Source organism: Orycteropus afer, unplaced genomic scaffold (assembly GCF_000298275.1).
Source record: "Orycteropus afer afer isolate SDZICR_OR568_19922 unplaced genomic scaffold, OryAfe1.0 scaffold00064, whole genome shotgun sequence".
Classification (NCBI taxonomy): Eukaryota; Metazoa; Chordata; class Mammalia; order Tubulidentata; family Orycteropodidae; genus Orycteropus; species Orycteropus afer.
In genome coordinates this window covers 3,049,848-3,074,337 of record NW_006921651.1, presented here as the reverse complement: position 1 = coordinate 3,074,337, position 24,490 = coordinate 3,049,848, and the positions used below count along the sequence as shown (strand labels likewise).

Below are 24,490 nucleotides of genomic sequence, written 5' to 3'. Positions count from 1 at the left end.
GGCCCACAGCCATTAATCGAGCACCTCCCTACCACATGCTAGTCACTCTTCTCAGCTCCCAGGATCCTGAGATGAGAGCCTCACCCTCTGCAGGGGTCACAGTGGAAGAGACTACAGGTAAAAGGATGACTGTGGTTGTTACTGTCCTTAGGTACCGTCGATCAATCATAGCAACCCCGTGTGACAAAGTAGAAACCGCCCCATGGGGTTTTCTAGGCTGTAATCTCTGCTAACTGTAAGGTAGGCATTTCATACCCACCAGCGGCTGCACGGGAGAAAACAGCTGGTGATCTGCCCCAGTGAAGATTAGCCTAGGAACCCCGTGTTGTTGTTGTTATGTGCCCTCGAGTTGAACCCGACTCGTAGCAACCCCTCCTTGGGTTTCTGAGGCAGTATCACTACGGGAGTAGATTGCCCAACCTTCCTTCTGAGGAGTGGCTGGTGGGTTTGAACCGCCAGCCTTCTGGTTAGCATTCAGGTGCCTTAGGTACTATGCTACCAGAGCTCCACCACCTTCCCTTTGGGCTCCATGAATCTTCTAAAATTACATGCACATTTTAAAATGTCTGGACATATAAGTAGTTCCCCCTGAAAACTACTTATAGCTGTATGCTATATCAGATTTTCAAAGTTAGGAGTGGGGACTGTTGCTATTTTTTTGCTCACTCCTAACTCCTCCTAAGTTAGCACAATGTCAGGTCAGAGCAGGTGCCTGAAAACAGATGCCATGTGACTGATCAAAAGATTTCAGGCACGAAGAGCCCAGAGCTAAACAAAAATAGCTTTCCTCTAGATCGTAAGAATGGTTGAAGTTGTTCTGAAGGTACAAGAAGCAGCTGGTTCCCCTGCCCCCATAATACAGAACAGTTCAGCTTTCAACCAAAGCCATGTTGGGCCAAAGATGGATGGAGATGGGCATTTTGAGGGCACCAGATAGTGGGCTTCCCCCTGAGTTTAAGAATGCCACGTGGAAAATTTGCTTGTGGGGAGCAGCAAAGTCCTGCTTCTAAGCCCTACAGGTTTCCATTAACTGGTGGTAGGTGGAAGGCAAGGAGCAGGTAAAGCCCAGAAGATGATTTTCTATAGGCCATCACTCCACAAAGCAGTCTCATACACAGGGTTCACATTAAACAGTCCAGGCAATTAAACACAAAATTAACTGTGTATCATCTATCTTGATTTATAAACCCTTCACTATAGAGAAAAGAAAACCATAGCACTGCTTCTTGCTTTGGGAATACATTTGCCTGCAAAGTGGCTTTCCACTAGAGAAGGGCACGTGAGCTCATCTATTCACGCACATCATCTTCCATGGAGGGGTCGGAAGGAACTGAGTCATCCACACTCCCTTGCCTCATCCACTCTTGTGATTAAGCATTATGTAATTTGACAGAGTGAAGGTCAGCTGCTAGGAGGAGGCTGGGGTCAGGGATCAGTCTGTACCTCAGGAAAAATATGACACTATGGCACGCACAGGGGTTCTGCACTTCCCACGTCTACTCTACAGGGAGCTGTGCAGTGAGAACCCAAAGGTCAGCAAGGTTCTTACTGATCTGGGCCCTCTGAGGGGCAATCCTGGCCACGGCTGGAGAACCCTGGGCCAGCTTGGAGACAGTCCTCTCGGGGATGCCCAGGGCGCTGCCGTTGGAAGCATTGCAAAGGATAGGCAGGCTGATCTCCTTCTTGGCAATGGGTACTTCAGAGCCCTCGCCTTCCGCAGGCGGATTGTCCTTGTCCCCAGATGCCTTCTTGTTCAGCAGGTTGCTGATCTCCATGATGTTCCCGATGATCTCCACTGGGCCTGCCAGGTTCTTCTTCCGAGCCGGCAGGTCGTCTTTGGCCTTCTTCAAGTAGGATGCTGGTGCCCAGCCCTCTTTGCCCAGGTATCTATGGGGAGGAGTAGGACATGCCGTCATTAGAGCACTGATGACTGACCTCACGTCCAGTATGAGGCCAAGCCTCTGGCCTTGACTAACTGAGCCTTCTCTACCATGGTCTGTAAGAGAACTGGTGATCCCACTACTGGACCTGAGGGCAGGTAGAAAAGACCCAGGACACTGTTTCTTCCTTTTCAACGCCTTTTTCTTTGTCTGCTCTCTCGAGGTGGCTCTCATTCTCTGCAAAATCAGACAAATGTGGAACCTTGAGATCAGAAAATGCCTCAAAATTTGGGTTGCCCAAATAGAAGACTTCACAGTGGCTTGCCTACCTCACAATCAGTTGAGAGTAATTCTAGAGATAAGAAATGAGAAGGTGTGGATGTAGTGTTCCTCTAGAGTTAATGCTCTGGAGGAAAGAAAAAGCATTATCAGAGATGCAAAGAAGTGCTAAAGGTGAGTCAGGAAATCTGAGTTCTAGTTTATGGTACCTTGGACAAGTCACTATTCTGGAGCTCAGTTTGTTCTCTTCTGAAAAATGCAAGCATAGAGTAGCTGCTTAAGTTTATCCAGAAGGATAAACACATCGAGGCCGACTAAGGAGATGTCTACATAAAAGCGTGACTGAGTGGGGTGAATACTGGTACTACTGCAAGGGTAGACGGACATACCAAGGACACAAAATAAGTCCTCAAACAGACCTAAAGCATAACATTTCAAATAGTGGGGGAAGGGCAGATTACTGAGTAGGTGATTTGGCTACAACGTAAGTGTCCGGTTAGGAAAAACAAGTAAACGTGATCCCAGCCACATAGCAAAATAAAAATGACAATTGTGAATATTTATGTAATCTTGAGGGAAAAATAAGTCTTTTTAAAAAGGACTCTAAAAGCATCAATGCAAAAGGACCAACACACATGACTAGAGAAAATTAAAACCTTCGGTATGCATGGCAAAACAAAACCAAAAGTCCATAAACAAAGGCAAAAAGCAAATGACAGGGCTGAGTTAAATTAGATGATTCAATGACTTCTTCAAACAAGCTCTTCCCTTTTTCCCCATGGTGCTGTGCTTCTATCCAAACCTACTGGGAACTTACTTCCTGGTCCAGCAGTTACTGGCCAGTGCCCCTAAGTCTGGTTTTCAATGTCCCTGTCTGCTCCCTGGGATACATCTGGTTCTCTGAAATGGCTCATGACTCCTCCAAGCCAGATGTGTTGACACTTCCCACCCCCGCCTGACCTTGATCTTGGGTGCTCATAAGGTGGGAGGCAAGGGACGTGAAAGGTGAAGTTGCTACCAGTGTGTATGAGCTTTGCTGGAAAGTTCTGGTAGGAGGTGGCTTCTTATGTTCATGTCACAGGAACGTGCAGGCAGGCTGTCCCAAGCTGGCCTGTCTATCCTTGTGTTTGGGGTTTGGAAGACAGGCATCAGTGGACAAGTAAATGGAAGTTGGGGGTTGGCCCAGCTTCCCAAGGTAATAATAGGTATAGACAGAAGCATAGAATTTCAGGGGTGGATGCAACCAACTAGTAAAAGTTCCTAACCTTACAGACGAGTCAACCAAGGCTCAGAAAAGTAAAGCAAGTAACAGAGGGTCACTCTGCTGGCCGTTGGCAGCATCTGGTTAAGCCCAGGGCTCTTGCATCTTGGAGTAAAGATAAAGATGGACCTGCTGGCCCTTGCATATGTTTTTCTATGTGAACATCATAGCGATATGGGGACAGGGCTCTCATGGGGTTGACGGCCAGGCCTGCTCACGGCCCTGAACATTCCCACTTCAAACTCCTTTGTGTTTCTTCAGCATTACATGGATAAAATTAGATTCCAGGCTGAGAAATGCAGGGAATCAGAAGTGGCTGTGTGTGTCTGGGGCCAAACTCTGCTCACATCTGCTTTCCAGCTCTGGAACATGGAATGACTCCAGAGGGAAGCAAACTGGAAAAGGAGGGATGGAGAGAGGAGTGTGAGTGAGTGAGAGAGAGAGAGAGAGAGAGAGAGGGAGGGGAAGAGGGGGAGGGGAGAAAGACAGGAAATGAGGATCAACATAGAGCCTGGAATGTTGGGAAATGGCATATTTAAGGGGGTGTCTGGCAGCCTTCTTAAGGTGGAACTTTTTCAGCAGGACTTTCTCAGTTCAAGGTCCTACTGGCTAAAGGACTAGGCTATGGGGACAGGGGATAGGGGCTGACAAGCAGCAGCAGCTCAGGGTAACTTTGTTGGTCATTTTAAAACATTAAAAAAAAAAAAAAAAAAAAGCAGCTTTGTAGATAACTATTAAGCAAGAGAAACAGGCCATCAGTCTATCAGAACATTTGCTGGCCTTTCCACTTCAGACCCATGGTTGTTGGATTTTGGGTTTGGCCCTAATTCCCTTTGCTTAGAGAACATGAGGGTCTAGGGGCAGTGACTATGGGCAACACATGTCCAGGCACACAGCCCCCTCTACCCAATACCTAACAGGACAGAAAGGGCAGGGAGACAAAGGCTGTCCTCTGTCATACAAGGTCATACTGAGGTTTAATCCCTATGTGGCTGGTGACCTTCCTGTCTGTCAGAAAAGACTAATCTTTAGCACCATCATGGTCTGCTATGTTCTTACCAACTGTCTCAGGAATGCTGCTATTACCTCAGTCCAAGGGGACCACAGAACAATCCTGTGCCCGCCACGGGAGGCCCCTCAGAATATGCATTCTCCTCACAAGGAGAGTGGGCTGGAAGGTGACCCTCAAAACCCAGGTATGGACTGTCTGTCAGCTGAGTTCCAGGCACAAGAGAGAGAAGCCAGGCAGTCATCACAGCAAAGCCAATTCCAAAGGAACCAAAAGCCTTCCTGACAACAAGTCCACCAGGGGGCAGCTGGCTGGCCTTGGGAGCCAGGGCAGAGAGGATAAGAAAGGAAGGACCAGGTAGACAAGGGTAAGTGAAGTCCACAGGGTTCATTTTGCTTCTAGGAGGGTGGGAGAACCTCCTGACTCCCCTGCCCACACCCTCAAATGGGCTTCTCAGCTGGGAAGTGTGAGCTGGTCCTGGGAGAGGGAGAGGACAGGAGGAGAAAGAGGTCTCTGATGACCTGAACCAGGTCTGGGTTCAGGCCTCACTGTGCCCCAGCTCTTGCACTAAGTGAGCCAGCCCTGCAGAGGACCCAAGACCCGCCCACATCCGCTGAGGACTCTGAAGCCAGAAGCCCTTAGCTGGGACTGAATGCTGGGCTGTGAGCAGCAGAAGCTGCCTGCTGGGACCCCAGCAAGGCCCACGGGCGCCAGCGCTCCAGGCAGCCCTCGCTGTACAGCTCACCAGGCAACCCAGGCCGGACACAGAAAACCAGATTCAGATGTGCGGGGCCCTTCTGGCAGATGCGTGGGAAGGGACTGCACCACAGCCTGTGAGCTGAGTCTGGGCCCCTGGGCCCTGCTGGCTGTGGCTCGGCCTCTGCTCCAGAGGGATGATCTGCAAACTAAGCACTGTTGGGTTGAGGTTTTCAGCCGGGCAGAGTTGCAGCACAAGCCCCTGGGGTTGGCGCAAAGCTGCTGTCAGTAACTAATGGCCATCTAGTGGCTGGTGACTTTGCACTGGGCTCCGTTGCCCAGGATACCCTGGAGGACAGGGATGAGAAAAGGCATCTTGCTCCTCTGCCAGGGCTCCTACCTGATATACCACCAGCCCTCCAAATTCTTCCGGATCACCTCCACAGTGACGCCCTTCTCAAAGCCAATCTCATCCTTGCTCTGGCTGGTGTAAGGCTGCACGGTGACGTACTTTTCCTCTGCAGGCAGTGGGAAAGCAAGAAGGCCTCATTATTTGAGGTTGGGGTGTAAGTCCTTCACCCTGTCCCTGTCTCCCCTGGCCTGGCTTAGCTGCTTGCCAAGGTGGACTGAGTCAGCCTCTGGCTTTTTGATGGAAAGGCAAGGGATACAGCCTTAGGGGGTAAGAGGCAGGGAGGTCATGGGATCAGGGCCCTCGCTGTGTCCAACACATGCCAAAGCCAGCCAGGATCCCAGATTGCCAGGCAGGACCCTGGCTGCATAGAATTGGCCTTCCCAGTCTGGTAACTGCTGGGGCCTGGCAGCCACAAGGCCCCAGAAGCTCGCTGGGCTGAGGGAGGTGAGGGGAAGCCCATTCTTCGTGGGTCCCAAGTCATAAAGTCTGAGACCAGCCCTTGTGTCTCCTAAATACCTCATGTCCCCGGCACATCCTTGTTCCCTGAATGTGTTATGATTCCTTCTGTGTCCCAGGCTCCTCAATGCTTCCTCCATCTGACCTACAGATGGCTCTGAGGGCAATGCCTTGCTGAAGCCTTGCATGACCACCCCTGCCTACTCATTAACACCTGAGGACTCTAGGGGACACACGTTCTAAGAGGATGACTACACGTGCTTGGTTAGAAAAAGACTCTGTGGACAAATAAGCAGTGGAGACAAACAGGACGTGCAACAAAACCAAGCCCCTCACTGCCCAGTGTGGGCTGACGTGCATTGTGTCTGCTGGGGGCAAATGCCCAGATTCCATCTCACTGCCTGTTCTATTCTCGCATGTGTGTGCAAGTCTTGAGTCGACCAAGGCATTTCTGAAGCACTGTGGAATCTCAAGAAAAGCTTGGAAGGACAGCTGGGGATTGGGACAGTGTGGTACCATTCAACCTCCCTCCTGGCAGGGGGCTCTGGGGCCTCCCACATGGGTCCTTATTTCCACTCCAAAGAGGTGCTTCCTCTCTAGCTGTTGGGGTCCAGCTAGGCCCATCCTCAACAAGCCCGACAGGAATACCTGGATCTGGCTGCTCCCTAGCCCTGCCCACAGCTAATCAGCTGAAGACCTCCCACCTCCTGGTGGGGGCTGTCTTTGGAAGACAGCTCAGGAAGGAACTCAGTTGCCTACCCTCTCCCTCTGGAAGAACAGAGCTGTCACAGACAGGCCTGGACTGAAGCCCTGCCCTTTGGGTGAGTCGCCCTGATCCTATGTGGTCCTCCCAGCCCAGGTACTCCCCTGGGACTGAGATAGGGCCCGACACACAGTTGTTGTTGCCCGACACACAGTAGAGGCTCCAAAGCGATGATCCACTACATGAGTGCAGAGAGAAGCAGGGCCGAGCAGGGGAGGCTTTCTGTGAGCTCAAAAATAGCCGGATGTTGGCTCAGATGCCTGCCCCGCCCAGCTCCAGCTGTGGCAGCCTCCCCCTGGACTCCTCACTGGACTCTGACGGGAGGGCCATCTGCTCATCCTTCTTGGGTTATCAGGACTCTGTCTGCAGCCTGTGCTGGGCTGTTAGCAGCTCTCTCTGGGGTGGGAACAGCCACCCACCGGGCTGCAAGGACAGAAGTGATGGCCAAGTCGCAAAGGCTGCCAAAAAAGCAAAAGGTGGGTGATGCCCCACTGCAGCCTCCAAGACTGTTCAGCAGTTGCTCCTGGAAGGTTTCAGGTTTGACTCCAGCCATGCTGAGGAAAGCTGCTAAGGAGGCCAGAGAAGCCCACGCTGCCAGATTCTGACTTGGGGCCTTTGAGAAGTGCAGTGAAGGCCAACTCTGCTCTCCTGCCTCGCTCCTGGCCCTGCTCCATTTTCCAATAAGGCACGGTAAACCCTTGCCTGGGCAGTGGCCAGAGGGGCAGCGCCAGGCCCTAGATATCCAGGGTTCTGAGGTTAGGGCGAGGCAAGGCCTGGGGTCCACATTTTGCCTTTGTTCAACTGGGCTATTTTTAAAAGCCTGTGGTTCCAGCAGGAAGCCATCATTAAAGTTTTCCTAGGCAAGGATGTTGAGAAAAATGAGTCGTGGGGAGACCAGAGGAGCCCTGTTGCCTCCTCGGGGCAGAGAACAGGGCCCACAGCCGTCTCCTGGGGCTCAGCCTCCTGGCGATGCCAGGCTTGAGCAGCATCTCCCATGTGCTTGTTAAGGACAGTCCCACGGGCAGTGCCAGGGCCTTCTTTACCCTGACCACCCTGGAGGAGACAGAACCCAGGCTGCTCCCTACCAAATGCCCTGTTCTGGGGGGCCCTGGGGTTACTGTGAGCACAGACACCTCAAGTTCATGTGTTCCCAGTGAGTACTCTGGGCTTACTTGGAAGCTCTTCTTACCTGTCACTGTGTAGGTTCTGGGTGATGAGAATTCAAAGCCCTGGTACCAAGTGGCCTGGGCTTTCTGCCAGAGTTTAGCTTGGGCAGCAGAGGTGAGCATTACCTTCGTGTGGACATGGGCCACGTGGACCCAGACCTCCAAACTCCCAGGCCTCCCCTAGTGGGAAGGAGAGCCAGCTCCTCTACTGGTTCACTGGCCCACAAAGCCTGCATGGCAGAGCCAGACAGGAAAATGCCCAGACGGAGAGACAGGACCTCACTGGGGGCTCAGCCACTCAGGTTGGTTGGGGTCTCTGGAAGAGATGCCCCTTGGGAAACAGAGTTGAGGGGAGAGGGGGCTGTGAGCCCAGGAAGGGTTGGAGAACTCTCAGGCTTCTGGGAAGCCTGGAGACCATGGTCACTTTGATGTGCCATCAAGTGATGGTGGCAACCGCACCCTAGGGATGGCTCACCAGGCCACTGGCCAGTTGCTGGGTGGGCACGCTACAGGGGAGGTGGACAAGGCTGTTTTGTTTTGGGAGGCAGGGGCTGCAGAGCCCTGCAGTTTTCAAACCACAGAAGCCTCCTCTTTTCAAACACTTTCCCCTCTGTCAGCAGTCTCCCTGCTCCCCTCCCGGCCCCCAACTTACCCAACCCCACAGCAGAGACCTTGCGATTCCAGAGGCCTGGCCGGCAGAGGGAACTGGGAGTGGAGGCCCCAGGAAGCCCTGATTTCTCTTGTCCACTTAGTGGGTGACCCCCTGCCTGCCTCCCCCATTAGCACTGCTGCTTGCAGCAAAGTTTCTCCCAGCCAGCTTCCTTCAAGTTTTTCTTGGCTGAGAAATTATGTTTAGGTCTCTTATTTTACTCAGAGAGAGAGAGAGAGAGAAGGTGAGCAGGCATGCAGTTGTAGGCTAGTACTTGCTTTTTTTTATAGTTACATATGTATGTATGGTTCTAGAATTACACATTTGGTTGGGCACCAGTATCTACATACATCAGTGTGTATTTGTCACTGTGATTGCCTGTGTATATGCAGTTAGTACACGGGGTTGTGTATACAAGACATTAGAAGCCCTGGCGGCACAGTGGCTAAATACTGATCTGCTAATCAAAAGGTTGGTGGTTCGAACCTACAAGCTCCACAGAAGAAAGATGTGGCAGTCTGTTTCTGTACAGATTATAGCCTTGGAAAGGCCATGGGGCAGTTGTACCCTGTCGTAGAGTTGCTATGAGACTGTGTGTAAAGGGTTCTATGCACTTGTAGGTGCTGATCCAAAAGCTGTGTATATGATGTTACCATGAGCAGTGAGTTCTGTGTATAGTGTATTTATGACTGTAAATAACATATACACACAGCAGCATGCATGGCTGCATAACTGGAATGATGCATGTGTACTCTGTGTGGGTACACGGGGCAGTGGACATGTGGTGGTGTGTGGGGCTGGATGTAACGTGGTACTGCAGTCCCACCTATGGCGGTGAGGGCTGTGCATGGTGGTCACACTTTGCCATCTAGACATGTGACATTCCTGAGGTTGTGGCCACGTTGTGGTGAACACAGAGCTGTGCCTGGGGGCTCAGTGTGGGGTGGTGTTTGGAGCAGATGCTTGAGGGGGCAGGGGAAGGCACAGCTGTCTTGCTGTGGTTTTCTGGGCCTGCTCCCTACTCTCCTTCGCCACCAAGGCTCAGGGCTGCATCCTAGCCCTGTCCCAGCCCCCCTAGCTTGAGCTGACCTTTGCTTTACATTTGGTCTGTTCCTGCTGTGTCCTCAACTCGGCAACATCTAGTGCTGGGAGGCGCCAGAGGCTCCTGGCTGGCTTGGCACATCAGAGCTGGGCTGGGCTGCACCCTGGTGCCGGCTGACCCTGGCTGCCCTCCATCTGCAGCTTGTAGGACAATGTGGCCTTTCCTAGAGCCCAGCTGCTCCTTCATCCCTCCCCTCCTCCTTGGGCCCCTTGTCCCTGCATCAGGGACCCCATGACCACTTCCTATGCCCCCTGCCCCCAGGAAGTTGCTAGAAGCCAGATGCATCCCCAGTGCCACCCTGATTCCTAAGCAGCCCTCCTGCCCCTCCCAGATGCAGCAGAAAAGAGGACAGTGTGCCCACGAATCTGGGTGAGGCAGCGACCGGTAGAGGACACTAGAGCCCAGAGGGGACAGAGGTGTAAGTGAGAGAGAGGCTAGCTGCGGGGTTAGGAGAAGCCGCTCCCCGTGGTCACCTCGGCTGTGCTGCCTGTTGACCATCCCGCCCAGGGTCCACCGGCGATCCAGGCGCCGCAGATGGGCCTTGCGTCTCTTGGACACTGATGTGGGAGATGGCAGTGGAGCATGCGACCGACAGGAACCGGCGGAGAGAATGGAGATGAAGATGAGATGAGATGGGGTGGGGGTGGGGGTGGAAGGAAGGGATGGAGGGAGGGATGGGCCACACTCCCAGGCCTGCAAACCCACTGGCTTTCAGGGGCTTATGCCTGAGCCTGGAATGGGGCTAAAGAACTCAGGATCCCAGAACCTCAGACAGGAAAAGGGCCTCTTGCTCCAGTCCAGTGCCAGGAAGCCCCCAGGGATGGGGACATTACTGTGTCCCTCCCACGCTGGACAGCTCTGACTCTCTGAAAACTTTGGGTTCCCAGCACCTGGTTTTGCAGCTACTCACTTGGCAAGTATTCCTTGAGAATCTGCACCACAGGCCAGGCTCCAGGTAGAAGGGTAACCAAGCCTAAGAGAGACTGGGGGTCCCAGCCGTCTGGTGCTTTTAGCTCTTTCCACTCTGGGTCTTGTTTATGACTCTGCTTTCTTGGTCACCTCCCTGGGTAAGTCTGAGGAGGGCAAAGACTTTGCCTTTCAGCTCTGCATCCCCAAGGCCGAGCCCAGTGCCTGGGCTCCAAGACATGTTTGCTGAATGAAATACACACACAGACTCTGTGGCTGATGCCCTTCTGAAAACATCTGTAGAGATTTTCATTCAGATGTGTGTAGGGCACATCCTGCACTGGCCCACAGGCTTCGGCAGCCCGGCTCCAAGCCCCTGGGCATCTCCCACTCAGGCCCCCAGCTCCTGCCTTCCCACGGGACTCCCTGGTAGAACAGACACCAGGCCAGGCTCCTGGGCATCAGCTGGATCCCACTTCCTGACAGTGAAGCAGAAAGGGGCCAACAACACGGGTCCTGGGGAAGGAGGCCACCAGCTAGAGTCACAGGACAACTCTTCAGACACACCCAGCCAAACCCCACTGAGGCCTTCCGAAAAGTATCTGCTTTTCTGGAAAGAGGTGAGTGGCCTGTTTGACCTGCTTCTTATAAACAGAAGCCAGGATAAAAGAGTAGGAGGAATGGGTGCAATCCAGGCCCACTGCCAGCTCCCTGTGTCCTCTGGGGTGGCGCTCTCTGAGCCTCTGCTTCTTTATCTGTCATATGGGGTACCCACCTGCCCTGGCTAGAAAGACAAGGGGTTGAAAGGAACATAACCAGCAGAATATAAGCCAGGTCCTGTGAAGGGCCCGATTGAGAAGAGGTCCTGACACTGGCCTCCTGGGTGGGGGTGAGGGTGGGGAAGGCAGTTTTCCGTTTTCTCTCAGCTGAAGCACAAAGGGCCACCCTGACAAGAACCCATGTGTGCCAGATCTGGTTTAAATGATCCCCAGGTATCATCTCACTTAAGCCTCAAAAAAGTCCCTTGTGGTTGGTACTACCCCCATTTCACAGATGTGAAAACAGAGGCACAGGTATGTAAAAGTTGCCCGCCAACGAAGGGTGCAAAGGTCGGACAGAAGGGACAGGGTCTGGAGCTGGGGAAACCTATTAGATGGAGGGACATCTACCCTTGGGTGCACCAACACGGATGACCATCGTCTGGTCTGCTGGTCCCAGTGCAGGCCCCCCACCCACCCCAGGAAGAAGGCCAGTCCTGAGGCTGCACGCCACAGGGCCACCAGCAAAGTCTGGGGAAAGGAAACAAGCTCGACCAGACTCAGGGCAGGGGCTGCAGTGTCTATGGACAAGGATCAGGTAGGGAGTGGGTTCAGCCCCAGTGCTCAGGGAGCATCCAGGAAGGACCGAGCAGCCCAGCCTGCAGGGGCTGGCATGTCCCCATCAGCCTAGCCTCTGGAAACCTGTCACAAGGTGGAAGGCCATCGCAGGGGCCACAGCTCTGGACAAGAAGCTGAAATGAAGCGGCAGCGAGGGTGGAGCCCAACCGCCTGCCAAGTAATTGATATTTAGGGGAAGGATGAATAAGGAGCTGGCAGGCTACTGGTTTGGGCCTGGCAGCAGGAGGTGGTAAGGGAGGAGAAGCATGCTGGAGGTGGCCTGAGCCCAGTGGCAGTCCTCCATCCCCATCCCTGCTGACCGTTAGGAAAGTGCTCCTGCTGCCAGGACACAGGACATGGGGTGGCTCAAGCTCGCTGGCTCAGGCAGCCTACCCTGGGGAATGCCCGAGTCCACAGACGGCTGCCAGGCAGTGCTGGCCTGGGAGAGGGGGACCCTGGGGCATGGGGCAGGCTCTTTGAAATGCAACCAGACAAACCCAGACAAAGCTGAGCCAGACCTTCTTCCCAGTTCCTGAGATCCCAAGAAAGGACCAACAGACCTGCTTTCTGTGTCTGTACCCTGGCCGAGCTAATAACCAACCCCAAATGCACAGCAAAAGGGGTGTATTCTCAGCCTCTTAGGACCGTCCTGGCTGTAGGGAACACAGCTGAAGGAAGGAAGGAAGGCAAAAGCAGGTCTCTATGGCGTCCCCAGGGTTTCTGGGAGGAGAGAGCTTTGGGGAACCAAGTTCAAGGATTGTTCTCCCCAGCCTCTACCCAAAGTTGCAAACACCTGAGAGCCACACCCCCAAGGGACCCCCAGCCTCCCCAGATTTTTAGCAGGGCCTCAGGGACAGGCCTGGGCTTGGAGATAAGCATGTTGGTCTCCTCAGTGAGATGGGACCTGAGGGAAGGGGCTAGGGGATTCAGATTGACAGGTGGTTGTAGGGAGAAGAGTGGAAGAGCTGCCTTCAGGAGAAGATGGTGTCACTCCTGAGGCCAGGGATGGGTCTGGCACCAATCCCAGGAACCCTCAGGACAGCCAACCCTCTACTCCTGCCTCCTCATCCCCCCCAACCTACAGGCCCTTACCTTCTCCAGTCTTGGAAGTGTTGATGTCTGAGTCATCCCGAGTGCCATTCTGTGCCTCTAGGTAGGTGGCAGGGACCCAGCCCTGCTCCTCAGAGGTGCTCACGAACCACCAACCTGCAGATGGGACAAGAGAGAACATAGCCATGAGGACGTAGCTGGGAGGGCGGAGGCAGGGTCGGAGCTGGGACCCAGGAGGGAAGGAGCAGTGGAGAGCAAAGCATAGAGCAGACAGCTTGGTGCAGGCCTAGCTCCAGAAACTCACATTTTCGTAAGGAAGAGGAGACCAACATGCTCCCTGGAGAAGGGCCTGAAAAACTGCAAATGTCTGATAAAAAAAAAAAAAAAACTAAAAAATGAAATAGAAACAATGATAGCATTGTGTGTGGAATTCTACCTTGCAAGAAAATCCAAGGAAAACCTGGACAAACAGAGACCACTGAGAGTCTTTCAAACCCATTAGGACCATTGGTTTGGCCTGGCGTTTGGCTGCTTCTCTGCTTTCAAAGGCATCCAGGCCTCAGTGTCTCACAGATCCTTTCTAGTGGGTCAGTGCTCCTTGCAGCTGCCTTTTAAGGGGCTGACATTTCAACCACAAGTGAGCACTGCATCTTTGTATGACCCTTGACAGTCATGGCCAAAAGAGAAAGGCTCATTCATTCTTTCATTCATTCCTCACTCAAACAAACACTGGCTGAGCAAATCATTCTATGAAATACAAAAATGAGGAAAAGATGGCCTCTAGGGCAGGGTAGAGTAATTGAAACAAGGCTGGTCTGAGAGTAAGAAACCTGTTTTGTTCAAATTACAACCACCCTGTGAGGTAAGTACATGAAGCCATCATTTTTCTCATTTCATGGATAAGAAAATTGAGAGAGGGCCTTGAGTTGGAAGGATGGGGAAGGGCCAAGTATGGGAAGGGAGAGGTCTAGGTCTTTCTATGCAATCAAGGATGGCTGTGGTTACAGTTCTTGCTCCCAAGGAAGCTGTGGGTCCAACTGGAAGACTTTCCCACATAGCTCTTGAAAGCACCATCAGATAGTTTCTGCCCTTGGTCCATCGAATACATAGACTATTAGTGCTCTAGGGACCTCAGGGGCACTCTGGGAGAACGTCAGAGCAGAGGTAGGCTTTGCTATTTGACAGATGGCTCTGGAATGGGGGAAGGGATACGGGTGGATGCTCTGGTGGATAGTAGTGACAGTCCCAGGGCAGAGGCACACCCAGGTGACAAGCACACAGGTCTAGGGACTCCACTAACTACCTTCAGTTCCTTCTTGGAAGGTATCATGCATGGGATCTGTCTTCTCCTCTCATCCCATTCTGATTCTTTTCTGCTCGTGACATAACTCTTTACCTCCAACCTCAGGCCTGGCCCTCTGTTCATCTCCATCCTACAAGGCCCACCAGCCTCAGTGGCCAAGGACTCAGGGTCAGGCTTTTCTTCCTAATACATAGCTCATATGAACCTGAAAAATGCAGCTAGGGCCAGAGAGGGTCACCATCACAGTAAGGAAAAACTGTGGAGATGTGAATATACAAGAGCTGTTCCTTATGCTCTTGGTCATTGAGAGGAAGGCTAGTATGAGCATCATTCATTTACACAGTAGAAGGGGCTGTAATGTCTACCTCCCTCAACGTAGGAAGACCCTAAGAAAAAAGCTAGTCAGAGTCCCAGGGCTCAGTCTCTATGATAATGCCCAAGAAGGTTTCTGTCTACCCTTTGCAGAGATGGCCAACAGAAGCCAGGGGGCTAAGGCCTGCCCACTCAGTGGGAGGAAAGAGGTGGCCAGTGGGAGCAGGGAGCATTTCAGCTGCTCTGAGGCCCCAGGCCTGGGGTGGATGCCTTTCTTCTGTCCCTCTGCCAGATTCAGGTTGATCAAATACTACACAGTCTTCTGTATCATTCTCTTGTCTTTTCTCTGGGTGGATGGGTATGGGCCACCTTCATCCTACCCATAGTCACCTGCATATTCTGAACCTGCCATGCATGGAGCTACTGAGGATGCTGTGGCTGATGAAGTCCCCCAAAGCAGGCAGAGGGTCTTTGCAGGGGTCACTGCCTGAGATGTCTTTTCCCCTTCTTCCAGCCCATTGGGGAGTACTCTCAGAAACCCCAGTAGCTTCTGCTACCAAGCACCAGCTCCGGGTCTTCTTCCACAGATCTTGGCTGGAGGTCATGGAACAGGGCTGCCCTATTCCTAGGGCTTTTCTGTCCCACAACTCTGTCTCCTTGACCACAGATGCAGGTACATTGGGCCAATCAATGCCATGATTCAGGAGTAGGTCTGTAACTCATATAAGGCAGTAATTGACATGGATGCTTTGATCTGAGCCCTAAGTCCCACATATACCAAGAAGTGTAGGGTACTAGGAAAAGCCTGCTTGAGAATTAAACCAATAAAGAAACAGAAAAGCCATGAGATGAGAAGAATCAGTGCTGATTGGCATCATTTGAGCCCCTGGTTTCAGGTGCCTCTGAAGCTAGACTACTTCCTTGGACTTTCAAATTACATGAGCCAATGATCTTCCTGTTCTGTTCAATTTAGCTGGTGCTGGGTTTTAATCACTTGAACTCAGAGAGTCCTCACTAATGCTATCCTCAACCAGCAATCACCAAAGATCATGCCTGAAGGTTTCCCCATCAAGATCCAAGACTGGAGATCAAAAGTCAAGTCAACTGGGCAACTGCTATCACAGACCTCAGTAGGTGAGGCCTGATCCCTCTGAACTATTCTGGGTATGCAGTCACTCCTCAAATTCCTGCTCACTGGGCTACCTTTCAAGAGTCTCAAAGAACAGCACCAACTTGGAGTCACTTTTTGGAGGGTCTCGAAGGCTGAGACTCTTATAAGCTGAGGTTCTTACATGACTTCCCAGGTGCAGGTTCCAATGCCAGAGGCAGAACATTTTGGTTCCCACATCTCATGCAGGCCCTCCCCAATCTGATCATCCCAGGTTCACCACCCAAGCTCAAGCCAAGACCCAGCGGGCCAAATGCCTGAAGGCCTGTCTTGGATGGTAGCCCTTTTACCCGGGAGAGGGTTTCCCCAGGAAGGGCCTGAGCTGGAGCCAGAGATTTTATTGTCATTGGAGCGTGTCCTTGGGACATGCCTCCAGGAACAGACCAGCCTGGAGATGTGTCTTGTTGAGAATTTGACAAGATCTCTCCAAGACCAGCCCCTCCCAGTCTCTTTTGCTCCACCAAGATATGCTCATTGCCAACCTCACTCTCTAGAACAACCTGTTTCCTCCCCATTTGTCTCCAACAGGAGACAACATCATCCTCCCTTTCCTTGTGTGAGTCCATGGCTTCCCAGGAAAGCAGGTACCACTGTAGTCTCCCAGAACCGAGACCATCTTCTAACCTTCTGTCCATCTCTGGAATGTGAGCTGCAAAGTCACCCTCAGCAGAGGTGAAGCAGCCAAGCCCCTTCCATGGGCACTAGACGAGCCGTGGGAAGCCCGGAAGACCTCCCTCTGTGGGAAGCTTTCCCAGGGGAATGTCTCCTTAGTCCCACCCATACTTGCCTGTATCCTGATCTCCGACTGAGCAAGTCTGCTGACGTCTGCTCTAATCTTTCCACCCTCTTGGCCACCTAGGAGACTAGCCCCTTGCATGGATCTTTCTCCAAGGCTCCAAAGGCTATGTAATCCCAGGATTCTTGTCCCTTCTCCACTGACGGCATTGTCTCCCTTCCCCTCTACTTCACACACAGGGGTTTGGGAATTCTTCCAAGAATATGGTGTTCCCTCCCTTCCCTTTGGAGGGAAGGCGCTGGGAAGGAGGGATGCATCTGGACTTATCAGTAGAAGGAAAGTTTCAAAGGGCAGGGCAGGCCTGATCTCTTCTTCTTCGACCTCAGCCTGCTTGGCACACAGGGGAGAGGGCTGGGCAGGTGCTGGTTAAAGGGCTGATGGGATGGCAGAGGTGCTCATCCCGGGCATCAAGATGGAGGTATACGCACAGGTTCAGGGAGGCATGAGGCTCTGCATCTCACCCCATTTAGGTATCCCCAAATGTGCTTGGGGCTGACTGAGTCCTTCTGGCCTCAAAATCTCCATAGTACCAGAAGTTTCAGGGGAGCCTTGGCCATATTACTGGCTACGATAAGCATCTCCTTACCCCAGTACAGCTACTTAGGGTCTTATTCTCCTGTAACATCCACCAACCAAGACTTGGGTCTGAGACCTCTCTGTGGTCCTCGTACCTTGGCAGACAGGGCTTCCACTCCAGCCTCCTACATGTACAGGATTGGGACTGTGTGGCTTCAAATCTCAGGCCCCTGCATCAAGCCCTGTTGGCACCAGAGGCGATGGGGGCTGCAGAGAAGGGCATGCTGGCTTGGCTGTAGGGCATCTCCAGCAAGCAAAGATGGAAGGCTCACACACCACCCAGGTGGGCCCAGGTGAACGTGGGCAGAGGTGGGTTGGCTGCCTGCACCAGCTCATGCAGACCTCCCGGGAGCACTAGCACACATCACACAGTCGGGACTCTCCGGGAGGCACCCTGGACCTGCTCCCACCCACGGCTACTGACAAGTCTCTCTCACACGCCAGCAGCTCAGATGTCAATTGCAGCTCCTGACCAAAATCACTGCTGCTGGAGAGAGAAGCAAACCGAGTGTGCATCCCTGGGGGTGGTCCAGCTGGCAGAGAAGGCTGACATCAGCCCAAGAGCCCCATAGGGTCCCCAAGCTCACCTCCAATGCAGGCCGAGGCACTGCCGTCTTTCGTACGGAGTCTGTGGGTGTGGACTGGGTGCAGGTGTGGGCAAAGGTATGTATTTCTGAGTACAAGGGACGTTAAGTTATACATACATTCTTATCTACATGTGGAGTATGTCTATGTACGTGGAACAAAAGTGTGTCTGTGCATGTCCATACTCTACATAATAATTATTAGAGCCAAACACTACAAGAGCACTTGATGTCAGGCATTTATACGCATACTAATTTATTATCTTCAACAACCCTATGAAGTATGTGCTACTGTCATCCTCACTTTACAGATGAGGAAACTGAAGCATAGCAAACTAAGCAACCTGCCCAAAGACATACACTTAGGAAGAGATGGAGCTAGGCTTCCAACTCAGGAAGTCCAGGACCATATTCTTAACGACCATTTAAGTGGGTCAGGTAAAGGTCTGTTGTATACGTAAGGGTAAAGCAGTGAATCCTTGACAACATGTGTCCTTGCATATTGGTACCTTACATATGTACCTGCCTCTGAGTAGATATATCTGTATTGCAGAGCCCAGGTTTTGTGTGTGTGCACCATAGAGGTGGTGGGGTGTGTGTACCCGAGTGTCTAGGTACGCAGGTGAGTGTCCTCTGGGGGTAGAGGCTAAGAATCAGGGGTCTGGAGTCAAAAGGAGTCAAGTTCAGGTCCTGGTTCGGTAGGTGTGTAACCTTGGGGAAGTTGGTTCTTTCTGAGCTTCAGTCTCTTCTCTATGATATGGGATTAATTTATGGAGCCCACTTCCCGAGGTTGTTGAGGGGAATAAGAAAAATAATGCATGTTAAGTTCTTAGCTCAGTGCCTAGCCCAGTGAAGGGGCTCAGAAAACCTGAGCTATTATCAGTGTGGTGGTGGCTATACGTTCAACATGTCCTGGTGACCTCATTTGGACGTGTGCATGTGTCCATGTGTTTCATCTGTGGCATTTCAGAAGGGTCTTCAGTGTTCCAGAAGAATGGAAAGTGACACATGACTTACTCTTTCCTTAGCTCATGCAATTCATAATACCAAGGCATGGTGGGAAATGGGGCCATAAGGAGGGAAGGTGTTCCTGGGAGCATCTTTCTTGGCCAAAATGGTCTCACAGGCATCCTTGGCCTGGCCTCTCCCCTTGGGTTCACACAGCTTCCCAGGACACAGGGCCCATAGCCTTTTCTGTCTTCATTTAACTCATTCTTTGAAGTCCCTGATAGCTATAGCCTGCCTGCCTCAACTGATCTCCCAGTTCCAACAGTATCCACTGTCAACTCCACAATTTAGCTGTGGTACATGCTCTCCAAAAATGAGTCTTGTCGTAACTATAGGCACTATGTCTACTCTGTCTCCAGGGCAGAACTGAGCACGCAGTGGGCAGCCTGGCAGGCAGATGAAGAAACTGAGGCACAGAGCATAGGGACTGGAGCCAAAGACCTGAGTCTCAATCCCATCTCTGCCACTTAGACACTCTGTGGCCTCAGGAAAGTTGACTTAATCTGAACCTCGCTTTTCTCACCTGTAAAATGGCAAGAATACCATCTATCTACCTTGTGGGTTGGTGTGAGGATTAGATAACATAAAGAACACCATGTGGTGTCTGGTACACAGCAGTATCCTCAACAGAAGCTATGCATTTTACGGTGTGAAGGCTAAGCCACCCAAGACAAGGACAGACAGGGGCCAGCCTGGGCTGCCTCTTGCACTTTATACAACCTCAGGAAGACTGAGCCACACTCTAAGTTGGCCTCCGCTGGCCTTCCTCTTCCATCCTTCCAATGTCCTTTCCTAGGAAAAGGAAAGTCAGTGAGTTTTACTAAAGGACTTAGCTTTGGCCTGATGTATTGGCCACAGCTGTATCCAGACTGGGGGTGGTTATTCTCCGGCTGCCAGCCCAGGCCTCTTCCCTGAGAAGTCAGCCCTGGTTTTCAGGCAGAGAACCTGGTGGCAAGAGACAACGAATACTCCTCACCCTGCCAACCCAGTGGGCTGGCAGACCCCTAGCACACCCTCAAGCCCGGCCTGGCAACCCTGCACTATGATGCCTGTGCGTCCCGACTGCCCTGCTGGTGCTCAGGCAGGTCTTCCCACCTGAGCACCTGTACCTGATGATGTCACCTGGGAGGAGGGACACAAGGGGCCGCCATGCCTATTCCCTGCATGGGAAACTGAGTACTGCTGCAGAGGGACCCTGAGAGAAGACCCACACACACCTGCACGCACGCTGCTTCCTTCTGGGATCTCTGAGCTTGGTCTCTGGGCTAAACCTCCAGACTGGGGACATCACCTAGGAAGGTCCCAAAACAGCCAGCCCCTGAAAGCTGCCTAACCCTTTCTTGTGAGGGCCATGTCTCTGCAGAGGCAGGAGAATACGACCCGGCCAGGCCAGGGCCCAGCCACACAGGAGGCAAAGGCCCAGGATGAACAGATACGCCCCTCCCCCCAACACCTCACCTTCCAATGGCAGAGGGGAGGAGAAGGCAACCCCGGGCATCCTGGCCAGCACCAAGCTTAGGATGGGGAAGGGCGAAGGTCTGTCCAGGTAGAACCAATCAGGCCCAGAGCCGGTCTCCAGAGAACTGACCCAGTGGGCCCACCTGCTTGGCCAGTTTCAAAGCCATCTCAAATGGACTCCAACTGGGGCTTCCCAATGCTGGCATGGGGGTAGGGGGAGAGGGCATAGATGCAGAGAGCAGAACTGAGAGGGAGCCACAAACTGAGACACACGCACAGAGACAGTGTGAGGCAGACTGAGAGACAAAAGAGAGACAGAGACAGGCTCAGAGAGAGACTGAGAGGGTCAGACACTGAGACTAAGGGTGGGGAAACTAGGATGGACTCAGAGAGGGGCTGTGGCCTTATACACTCTAGGAGGGGGCTGAGCCAGGCTGAGGGCAGCAGGAAGTGATGGCACTCTGCTGTCCCCAGGGTGACCAGGTCACAATGGCCTCCTTAATGAGAGAGGATAATAAGCTCATTAGGGCCAGAGTGAGGCCAGCTGCACACAATTAGGACGTTAATAAAGTCCTCTGAGGTCACAGCTCAGCCTGGAACACAACAGCTGATGGGGGAGGGCAGACCCCTGCTCCTTCCTCTCTCCCTGCAAATCCTGCCTGGCCTTCTGGATGCCTTCCTGATTCGCCCACCCGCTGGCCTGCACTGTGTGCCCTGGCATTTGGCCCACTGGGGCTCTCCCATCAGAATTCGCCTCCACTACTTACTAGAGGAGCTCCTCTGGTAGTGTAGTGCCTAAGGCACTTGACTGCTAACCAGAAGGCTGGCGGTTCAAACCCACCAGTCACTCCTCGGAAGGAAGATGGGGCAATCTACTTCTGTAGTGATACCGCCTTGGAAACCCAAGGAGGGGTCGCTATGAGTTGGGTCCGACTTGATGGCACATAACAACAACAACAAACTTACTAGCTGAGTGACCTGGGGGTGGGGGTCACTGCCCCTCTCAGCCTCACTGCATACCAGGATCACAATGGTACCTGCCTACAGCTGACCTCTGTCAGGGAGCCACACCCAGGGACTTTTCCCCTAGCAAGTACTGAGAGCCTCATCCCCATCTCCCACAACCAGGCCACCAGAGGGGCATGATCAGACTGTGCACTGGCTGGCTGAGTCTAGCAGTGCAGGCCTAGGCTTCAGGCTCCTGGGTGCAAACCCAAAGTACTGAGATAGGCTGAGACCCTGAATTTGAAGTTGAGGTGAACTCAGCAGCCTTGAAATCTCATCTCCAGGTGATTTCCAGGCTCTTAAGTTACTCTGAGCCCTTTGGGTGTCTACTACCAATCAGCTCAGAGCGAAGCCTCTGTGAACACTGACTGTACACTCAGGCCTGTGCTAGGTCCGGGGCCAGGAGAAGTAGAAACCACAGTCCCAGGTATCAAATGCTCTGGCCTTGCTGAAATGGGTTCTAGGGGCAGGAAGTCCAGCAAACCCTAACCCTCAACCACCATGACCTGCTGCCCAAAATGCCTCCATTCACAATCTGCACCTTGGCTCACGGTTTTGTCCTCTTTGGAGGTTGCTGTGTTTAGGCATTACCGTGCTCTTTCCTTGAAGCAGGTTTGGGAAGGGGGTGGGGTGAGAATATGTGAGCAGCAAATGGCAGAGGTGGAGAGATGCCCAGAGCAGGAAGTGGATGGAGCACTGCCTATGTGGCCACAGTTGGCACATGGTTGGGCCCTAAGGGGCTGCTTCTGCACTGGACCCCGCCTGACCCTTTTCCAGTGACCCTGAGGCAGGTCCAAGGCTTCTTCCTGAGAGGAACCCAAAGAAGCTAGAAAGGCAGGCTGCCCGGAGCACGCTGTGCCTTTAAGAACAGCGAAAGGCTGCCACCCTCGGCCAGGCCTCCCCCTGGTCAGAAGGCTCAGTCACTGCAGCCTTTGCCAAGACATGCTCCAGCTCAAAGCCTGTAGCCTCCACAGTTCAAAGCCAACAGGAATGGGGAAGAACACTCCTCTCTGCATCTCTCCTGTATGTACGTACACTGTCCCTGCCCCCTTCCGAACTGACCCATGCTGGGCTGGTCTGACTTCTGGGTGCATCCTGTTCAGTTGCCCAGAGCCTCCCCTTTCCCTAGACAGGGCCTGGAGGCCATCAGGGCCTAACCTCCAGGGCCCAAGAACCTTCCCTGGATGCCTGAGGCCTGGATTCCAAGACTATTAGCAAAGGCTGCTACGTCATCCTTTGGAGGGCTGGCTCTGTAGAGTCTGTGGTGAGAAGACAACAAGAACTGGACGGCTGCCACCTTTCCCCTGACTCGGCCCCAGCCTGCCCACCTCGGTGGATGGGCTCAGAAGCCCAGTGCTGAGCTGGGCCCCAGCCAAGCTTGGCAGGTCTGGGTAGGCAAAGGTGTGGTGAATGTAGACGTGGCCCCAGGTGAAGGCCTGATGAATGAGCATTTGCAGACACAGGGGTGGCACATGATAGAACAGGTAGGGGAGAATAACCGTTTTAAGACAGGGCTTTAGAGCCAGGCTGCCTATTTAAATCCCAGCTCTGCTACTTCCTAGCTATGTCCATTTGGGTAACTGTTCATTTTCCTCACCTGTAAAACAGACCTATAGTAGTACCTACATCTCCCAGTGTTGTTATGAGTTAGTCCATGAAAAGTGCTCAGAGCAGCACCTAACCAGCAAGCCACAAAAAAGGAGCTGTTGGTAAAGTGTTAAACGCAAACCACAGGGAATTTTAAAGATGGAACCAAGACTTCAATGACTGGTGCCAGGGAGCAGGCAGGGAGGCAGGTGGGTCCAGGTGTCTGGAGTCTCAAGTAGAGAAAGACGCCCTTTCTGGTGCCACTGCCATTTGGCATTGACCTCAGAAGGCCGCTAGTGAAAACTTGCGGGTCTGGTTGGGTGCCTTGCACAGGTGGTTGGGGCAGGCTGAGGCGGAGGGTTTAAGATGGCCTGGGTTCTCCAGAGGTGGATGAAGTGGAGTGCAGCCACCCAGGGGTGAGTCAGGGCCTGAGGCTGCTAAGCTCAGTGCTGCAGGTGATCCAAACAGCCCTGTGGCATGGACAAGTGATTGCTGATGCAATGTTTGCCAAAAGAACTGCAGATGTCCAGAGATGAAACCGAGCAGTCAGGGAGGAATTCTCAGAAGAGAGACTTGAAGTGAGCCCTACGTAGAATCTGAGAGGAGGAACAGGCTCCCTGGAGAGGAGCAGCCTGAGTGCAGGCACAGTGGAGGGAGGGCAGGGGCTCCATCTGAGAGCCCAAGAGATGCTTCGTTGTGGGGGTGGGGGGTTGCCCAGATGAGGACAACAGGGGTCCTCTCCTTCAAATGTACTCCATCTACAAGATGATAAAGCAGAGAATGGAGGGGTCAGCCCAAAGCCAGAGAGTCCTGAACCGAAGGTGGCTCAGGAAGAGTGAAAGATGCAAGAGAAGTTAAAGTCTAAAGTGTCAAATGACGTAAGGGGTGGGGAACTCTCTGGGGAGAAATCTGAAGCCGGATGGAGGAGTGGTAATCATGAAAGAGAACCTCTAAGGCTCATGTCCAGTAGCCATGGTTGTCGAATCAACCCTGACTCATGGCGACTCCATGCGTCTCAGAGCAGAACTGTGTTCCATAGGGCTTTCAGTGGCTGATATTTTGGAAATACATCAGGCCTATCATCTGAACCACCTCTGCGTGGACTTGAACCTTCAACCTTTGGGCTAGCAGCCAACAGCTTTTATTAACCATTTGGCAACCACCAAGGCTCATGTCAGGAAGGTTAAATTCTCAGAAGCTGAACCCTGAAAAAAAAATGCTAATGGTAACATAAAGAGTATTTTCCCTTATATTGCAGCAGGCAAGAGAAAGAGTAAGAAAGAGAGAAGCTTCTCTCCTGGGGGAGAGTGTGGCCATGCAAGCAGAGAGGCAGTGGGTCTGCTGGATGGCTGTCCATGGTTGCGGAGCCTACCAGGTCTCCATCAGCAAACCTGGAGGATGTGGAGGTAGGAGCAAGGCCAGCGAACCCACAGTGGTCAAAGGCCCCCACTTTGAATGAAGAAGATGATGAAATCCAGATTGGCAACCTTAATATTGGTCCTGATCAAGTGAAACACGGATTCTCCGATGAAAGGCTGGAGAGCCTGGGTGGGGATGTGAGCACTTAACAAAGTAGTGCTGATAACAGGAAGGACCTGGGCCAGACCACCCTAGATTCTGACAGCAAGTGAACCACTGGCCTGGTGGGTCAAGGCTGTCTCATAGCTGAGGCATCCAGGCCCTTGGGT

At 52.7% G+C, this 24,490-nt stretch overlaps 1 protein-coding gene across 1 annotated transcript in view; it reads right to left on the bottom strand.

Moving 5' to 3' along the window:
- Nucleotides 1-24,490, bottom strand: part of SH3PXD2A (SH3 and PX domains 2A) — a 282,207-nt gene that overhangs the window by 8,856 nt on the left and 248,861 nt on the right. Inside the window, exons 9-12 of the mRNA XM_042780829.1 lie at nt 13,048-13,161; nt 10,147-10,230; nt 5,526-5,643; nt 1,550-1,887 (exon numbers count right to left, since the gene is read on the bottom strand). Of these exons, the coding sequence (XP_042636763.1) occupies nt 1,550-1,887; nt 5,526-5,643; nt 10,147-10,230; nt 13,048-13,161 (654 nt within the window). The remainder of the gene's footprint in view (nt 1-1,549; nt 1,888-5,525; nt 5,644-10,146; nt 10,231-13,047; nt 13,162-24,490) is intronic.